This window comes from Papio anubis, chromosome 16, assembly GCF_008728515.1.
Source record: "Papio anubis isolate 15944 chromosome 16, Panubis1.0, whole genome shotgun sequence".
NCBI classification, from domain to species: Eukaryota; Metazoa; Chordata; class Mammalia; order Primates; family Cercopithecidae; genus Papio; species Papio anubis.
Genome location: NC_044991.1, coordinates 5,790,868 through 5,798,548, shown reverse-complemented (window position 1 = coordinate 5,798,548; position 7,681 = coordinate 5,790,868). Strand labels below are relative to the sequence as shown.

The 7,681-nt window shown below is 54.3% G+C and overlaps 1 protein-coding gene across 1 annotated transcript in view; it reads right to left on the bottom strand.

Moving 5' to 3' along the window:
* Window positions 1-236: 236 nt before the first annotated feature.
* Window positions 237-7,681, bottom strand: part of PHF21B (PHD finger protein 21B) — a 131,106-nt gene continuing 123,661 nt past the window's right edge. Inside the window, exons 10-13 of the mRNA XM_009217487.3 lie at window positions 7,492-7,650; window positions 4,906-4,981; window positions 4,469-4,572; window positions 237-2,387 (exon numbers count right to left, since the gene is read on the bottom strand). Coding sequence (XP_009215751.2) covers window positions 2,169-2,387; window positions 4,469-4,572; window positions 4,906-4,981; window positions 7,492-7,650 — 558 coding nt within the window. The 3' untranslated portion in view covers window positions 237-2,168. The remainder of the gene's footprint in view (window positions 2,388-4,468; window positions 4,573-4,905; window positions 4,982-7,491; window positions 7,651-7,681) is intronic.

Sequence of the window (7,681 nt, the reverse complement as noted above, 5' to 3'; positions counted from 1 at the left end):
TGCGTTTCCGAGGCTTTCCACCCTCAATCCTAGCCCTAAACGGTCACCCGCCGCCTCTGAGGGCTGGGAAAGAGGGTGAGCAAGTGGAGGGCACCGAGCTGTCTCCTCTTTCCCCCTCTCCATCCCTCCCTCTTCGGGGTAGGAGAGGACCCTGATTTCCAGCCTCTCCAATGCCCACCTGGCTGCCCCGGGCACTCCCAGGGGCCTCTCCGCAAGGCAAGGACACCAAAACCACAGGGCTTTGAAATCATCGATCGACTTTAATGCATTGTAAAGAAGGAAAACTACATTGGCGTATTTAAGACAAGCACTTTTTCTCTATCCTCACTACCCACTGGACGGTCCTCCTCGGTCCAAAAAAAAAAACAACTAACAATCTCAAGACACATTGGCAGCTACCCCTCCCGGGTCCAACCTTTCATATCCTCCCATGACATTGTTAAAACATTTAACTCAATCCATCCGCGAAGAAAACCAAACCAACAGAAAAGGAAGCTGAAGACATGGACATCGCAAGCCACGCGGTAATGCATACTTGGCACAGAGTAGCCAATATAGAAGACGTGTGCCTCACACGGTTCGCTTTGTTCATCAATAAAAGAATATAAAAATCTTGTTCACCCAGTGTTAAGTGTATTAAAATAGATCTGTATCATACGGCACAGTTTCTCCCGGAGTCGTGAGAATGACAGGAGGGACCGTGGCAGCTGCGGGATTTGCCGGCCTCCTCGCTCTGCACCTCTGCGTGTGTGCGTGCGTGTCTGTGGTCGTGGCCGCGTGCGACGCACACACGCGTGTTCAGTGCAATTCGGCACCATGTGATATGCTCGGGGTGGGAGCCCGTGGCTCCTGGACGCTTGTCCTGTTGTGCTAAGTCCCTCAGGATCGGGACGTGGGAATCGGGCGAGGGTGACAGGCTGGCACTGCCCACCCTGGATGCAGAAGCCCTTGGCAGCAAGTCTGGTCCCCGAAGGTCGGAACCTCCTGAGGCCACCGCCCTTTCTTTCCTCCCCAGTCCTCCACCCGGCTCTTAAAAAACCTGCTGGATCTTCCAGCTTGGCCGGGCTTTCCGAGGGGAGGTGTTCCCATTTGTACCTTGAAGCAGAGACTACTAGAAACAGAAAAGGAAGCCAGCCAGAGTCCCCCCACCGTTCACATTAAATGACTCACAATAAAAACGCCATACAAAAGTGTGAAGTTATTTTTTGGCATAGTGTCTGCACTGGCAAGAAGGGAGGAGTGGAATACTTATCGGCTCTTCCAAATAAGACAAGAAAAGGCTTCAGTCATTAAGTTGAATGATTCAACCCCAAAGAGAAACCTGCCAAATGCCCTCCCCAACAGGGTTGCAGATCCACCCTGCCCAGAAACTCCATGAGAAAAATGCATCAACGGCAACTGAGTCCAAGAGATTGGCAAAAGGAAGGAGGCAGCCTCGAGGGCCCCGAAGACGGAGCAGGAAGGGCAGAGGCCCTGGCGGGGATCACTGCAGCGTCCCGGCGCCCAGACACGCTCACCTCTGACAATGTCTTTCAAGTTAAACAGCTGCAATTCGTAACCCTAATAATACTGACAGAAAGGGGCCCGGGCGGTTCTGCAAAGACGACGGGGTGCCCCAGGCCCGCCCGCCCACCCCATGTGGACCTCCTAGGAGTGTGGGGCATCGGGAAACTACCTAGATCCGCTATCCCGCTTCTCGTCCCAACTACCTCTACCACTCAGCTAGTCCATGTGTTCTCAGCTCCTCTCCCACAGGACACCAAGAGGCGGTGCCCTCAGCGGGGACTGCATGCTGGGCGGTGCGCTTGTCCCCTCCACAGCCTCAGCCTGCCCCTCCAGTGGGCCAGAGGGAGGCCGTGGAGAGCAGGGCCTGGAAGCCGGAGGCCCAGGCAGCCCTAAGGTGGCCGGGGGTAGGGCTGTGTGCCACAGCCTGTCGTACTCCCACCTGGCTCCTAGGTACCTCCTGTGAGTGTGGAGGGCACACGGCCGCACCCCCACCTGGTCTTGGCTCTAGGCCTCTCCCCCAGCTCTTTCTCCCTCCTCTCCTCTGTCTGGTTAATTTTTGTCGGAAATTCATAGTGTTTATGAATTAAGGCCGACAGAACCCCCAGGCTGGGTAAGCAGGGTCCCAATAACTTTCCGTGGGTGTGAAGACTGGTCCCTCGGGGTCAGTTGTGGCCCTGGGGGTGCTGGAGGGTGGGGTGTGTGGCTGCCACTGAGGGCTTGGTCCAGGGCCCGGCCAGCAGTGGGGCGGGGCTAGTGGTCGCCATGGTGACCTGGAGCAGCTGCTCGCCCTGTATCAGTCTCAGGAGGGCCCGCAGGCGGTCCAGGGATGACTGGGTGCCCCTCTGGCGGGCCAGCAGGTTTGTCTTCAACTCCAGGCATTTCTGTTGGGGCAGAAGGTCAGGGGAAAGGGTCTTAGCATTTGGCTCTATAGCCATCCTGGGGCAACCATCGTCTGGGCCCCTCTCCCCTCCACTGCAAAGGCCTGCAAGAAACCCGGCTGAGGGTTTCACAAAAGCCAGGCAGTGGTACAAATGCAATTAAAGAGCAGCCAGACCCACAGGAGACGATGCTTGTTTTGGAACTTAGGGCTAGAAAAAGTGTGCCTCTGCCTGGGAACGTCCTCCCCATGGCTGTGATGTGACCTCCTCCTCCTCGCTAGCTGCCCACACTCTTCCTCCTCCTCCTGCTGGCCAACCTGCAGCAGCCTCGGAGACCTTTCGCTTCCCGGCCGCCCTTCTGCTCTTCCTCTTGCCTGCTGTGCTGTGTGGTCTTTTCCAATCTCTCTACATACCACCACAACAAGGAAAAGCAGTAAGGACTGATGCCTAGAGTCCCACATCCATCTGCTCTGGGTCAAATACTGCTTGGGCAAATAACCTCCCCAAGATGGTTTCTCAAATGATTATAGGGACAATCACAAAGCCTCTTCATAGCGTTATAGAGAGGATTAAATGAGACACTGCATTTAAAGAGCTTCCCCAGGGCCCATTACCATCACCATCCTCTAACACATCATCACCACCACTATCATCACCATCACTGTGATCATTACCACTATCACTATCACTATGATCACCATTATCACCACCACCACCACCACCGTGATCAGCACCATCAGCACTACCACCATAATCACCATTATCACCACCACCATCACCATCACTGTGGTCTGCATCATCGCCACCATCACCACCACCACCACTATCACCATAATCACTATTATCATCACCACCATCACCATCACTGTGGTCTCATCCATCCATTCCATCCACCATCCACCACCACCACCACCACTATCCACACCACCATCCACCATCACTGTCAGTCTTCCATCCATCCATCCATTCCATCCACCATCCACGACCATTATCCATTATCCATCCACCATGGTCTTCCATCCACCATCATTCCACCATCCACCACCACCACCACCACCACCACCATAATCATCACTACCATCACTGTGGTCTGCATCATCGCCACCATCATCACCATATCACCACCATCACCATCACCACCACCACCACCATGATCCGCCGCCAGTCATCATCACCACCATTGGCATCCGCGGTGGTCGGCCACCATCACCCGTGTCCACCACCATCACCATCATTACAACCATCACCATCACCACCACCACCAACACTGTGATCAGCACCATCATCATTACCACTATCACCACCACCACCATCATCACCACCACTATCACCATCACTGTGATCGGCACCATCACCACCATCACCACCAACCACCATCCTCATCATCATTACAACCATCACCACCATCACCACCACCATCACTGTGATCAGCAGCATCATCATTACCATCACCATATCACCATCATCACCATCACCATTATCACATCACCACTATCACCATCCACTGTGATCAGCACCATCACCACCGCCACAACCACCATCATATTCCCATCACCACTATCACCACCATCCCCATGACTGCCATCACCATCATCACCACCACCACAACCATCATCTTCATTATCTTGTCTATCTCCATCCTATGGAGGAGGAATTATGTTCACTTTACACAAGAGGAAACAGATTCAGAGTCAGGGCCCTGCCAAGGGGCCTGAGCAGGGGCACAGCCAGCGTGCTATCAATCACTTGGTAAGTATCTGTTGAATGAACCACAGCGCTGCCTTCTCCACGTACTGGCTTGCTGGGGGATACTTGGTGACTCTGTCTTCTTCCTGGGCCTTATAGGTGAACAGTGAAGCTCTGGACCTACACCTGTGGCTCCAAGGACACATCTGCCTGTCCCCCAGAATTCCCTGGTGCACACCGGCACTGAGGCCAGCCTGGACCTACACCTGTGGTTCTAAGGACACATCTGCCTGTCCCCCAGACCTGGGGCACACCTGCAGGGCTGAGGTCAGCCTCCCCCAGGCCCCGGGGCACACCTGCAGGGCTGAGGTCAGCCTCCCCCAGGCCCCGGGGCACACCTGCACTGCTGACGCCAGCCTCCGGTCCCGCTCCTCCAGCTGCTGGTGCTCGTTCTGCAGCTCACTGCCTCGTTGCAGCAGCTTCTGCTTCTCCTCTTCTTTGACTAGAAAAGAGAAGGCCAAGTCGCCAGACAGGAGCAGGTAAGGAGTGGCTGGGCCGTAGAGTAAATGGGAGGGGCAGAAGGGATGGAACCAAGGCCTAGGTCATCCCCCTGAAGGAGCCAGTGGCTGTGGTCAACTGCACAGGACCTGGAGCCACTCTCCCCTGGCCATACTTGCCCCAGACACAGGATTGGTCCCAGGGTCCCACTTTTCAGTGCTCTGGCCCGGAAGGGAATGGACCTACCCGTCCTCCCACAGGACAAGGTGAGCCCAGAGGCCTGGGTGGGGGAGGAGGGGGAGCAGGGACCCTTTCCCACTCCTCAAGGATGCCTCACCTGTCTTGTGGGTGACATAAGAGTGCACGATGGCCAACATCCCAGTCCAGGGCACACCCTCGTCTTTCTTTAAGGCCTGGGGAGCAGATGGGGAAATGAAAAAGTGGACAGGCCCGGGACCTGCTGGGACTGGCCACACCCTGGCTGTGTAACCCTGAGAGGGCACGCCCTGGGCCCCAGGGTCCTCACCTGAGACCAGGAGCTGGAGCTGCACCTGCCTCATGGCCTGGCTCACAGGGGCTGCACGATAAGATCAGCTCCATGAAGCAGGAACGTTCTGGGCCTCTCCCCCTGCTCATCACCAGGGCCCTGAACAGGCAGCGGCTCAAATACTTCCCGAATGAATGATCACTTGTCTTTCTCCCACATCCAGAAGAGCTGAAGGCAGCGGCCCCAGGCACGCCAGGGACAAATGGGGAGACTCGATGCCCCCCTACACTGTGCTGAAGTGGGGAACAGAATCCTGTTCCCTCTCCACATGCCCTCAAAAAGTTGTGACCAAAAAGAAAGAAGAAAAAAGCAAGAAGAGGCACAAAAAAAAAAAAAAAAAAAAAAAAAAAAGCTGGGCATTAATCCCAGCAGTTTAGGAGGCCAAGGTGGGAGGATTGCTTGAACCCAGGAATTCAAGATCAGCCTGGGCAACAAAGTGAGACCCAACCTCCACAAAAAATTTAAAAACTAGCTGGTCATGGTGGTGTGTACCTGTGGTCCCAGCTCCTCAGGAGGCTGAGGTGGGAAGACTGACTGAGCCCCGAAGGTCAAGACTGCAGTGAGCTGTGCTCGTGCTCCTGTACTCTAGCCTGGGCAACAGAGCAAGACCCTGTCTACCAAAAAAAAAAAAAGGATGGGCAGGCAGCCCCCACAGGGAACAGCCCGACAGCAGCACCTGCCCACCACATCCACTGCCCTTGACCCCCACAGAACCAGGACGCTGGGAACTCACAGTGGTTAGTACTTTGAAATAAAGTATTAAAACTCCCGGGCCGGGCGCGGTGGCTCATGCCTGTAGTCCCAGCACTTTGGGAGGTCAAGGTGGACAGATCACCTGAGGTCAGGAGTTTGAGACCAGCCTGGCCAAATGGTGAAACCCTGTCTCTACTAAAAATACAAAAAATTAGCCGGGCGTGGTGGCTCCTGCCTGTAGTTATAGCTACTTGGAAGGCTGAGGAAGGAGAATCGCTTGAACCAGGAGGCGGAGGTTGCAGTGAGCTGAGATCGTGCCATTGCACTCCAGCCTGGGCAACAAGACTGAAACTCCATCTCAAAAAAAAGAAAAAGAGAGAAAGGTAACTCCCTATGACCACACAAGTCCTGCATCTGTGGAAGGCACACTTGAAGCCCAGCACTGCCGACACCTGCCACCCACCACACTCAGGGGCCACACTCCCAAGCATTTTCTCCCAGGGTTTTTACTCTGCCATTTTTCTCAGATGGCTGATTCCCAAACTATACAGCAGCTGTAAAGCCTGTTTTTTAATTTTATAATTTAATTCCATATAGTGAACAAGATCCAAAGAATCACACTTTTTTGTAAAACCTGTTGTTGGATGTCTTTGGCCAGATATCCTCACTGAGTGTACAGCTGGGATCTTCCACCATCTCCTGCTGCGAGGAGAGGCCGTTTCCCCTCTAGTCTTTTTTTGTAAATAAAGGGTGTGGGGCTTCTCTGCGCGTAAAACTTTATCCCTATTTGAATTATTTCCTTAGACTAGATTCCCCAAAGCAAGATTCAGGTTTTTAAAAGGCCATTATTGAAAGAAGACCACTATCAGCATCTCATGGGTAGAGGCTAGGGATGCTGCTAAACATCCCATAATAGTCCGGGCACGGTGGCTCACGCCTGTAATCCCAACACTTTGGGAGGCTGAGGCGGGTGATCACCTGAGATCAGGAGTTTGAGATCAGCCTGGTCAACATGGTGAAACCCCAATCTACTGGCTGGTTGCGGTGGCTCACGCCTGTAATCCCAGCACTTTGGGAGGCCGAGGCGGGCGGATCACCTGAGGTCAGGAGTTCGAGACCAGCCTGATCAACATGAAGAAACTCTGTCTCTACTAAAAATACAATATTAGCCGGGCGTGGTGGTGCACGTCTGTAATCCCAGCTACTCGGGAGGCGGAGGTTGCAGTGACCCGAGATCGCGCCACTGCACTCCAGCCTGGGCAACAAGAGTGAAACTCTGCCTCAAAAAAAAAAAAAAAAACCCCATCTACTAAAAACACAAAAATTCGTTGGGTGTGGTGGTGGGCGCCTGTAACCCCAGCTACTTGAGAGGCAGAGGCAGGAGGATCACTTGAACCCAGGAGGCAGAGGTTGCAATGATCTGAGATCGTGTCACTGCACTCCAGCCTGGGCAACAGAGTGAAACTCTGTCTCAAAAAAAAAAAAAAAAAAAAATCCATCATAAACAGGATAAAGTTCCACAACCAAGGATTATCCAGCCCCAAATGTCAATTGTGCTGAGGCTGAAAAAGCCTGACTATACCCAAGCCCTTCTTTTCACCCCTCCTCTGCCCTCCCTGCCTCTGCCTACGGTGGGGACCTCCAGGCCAGTCTGGGGTGAGGGGGCCACACAGTCTCCCATACCTTCTGCTGGCACCTGGGGCACACCCACACGCCCTTGGGCGCCGTCTTGAGGGGCGGGTCCAGGCAGCTGAGGTGGTAGGCCCCCGGGCAGGTGCCGCAGGGCTGCAGGTTGGCCCCTCGCTTGCAGGCAGCGCAGTGCTCATCATGGGTGATCTCGTTCTGGAAGAGAAGGAAGGGCAAGAGGCAGGTC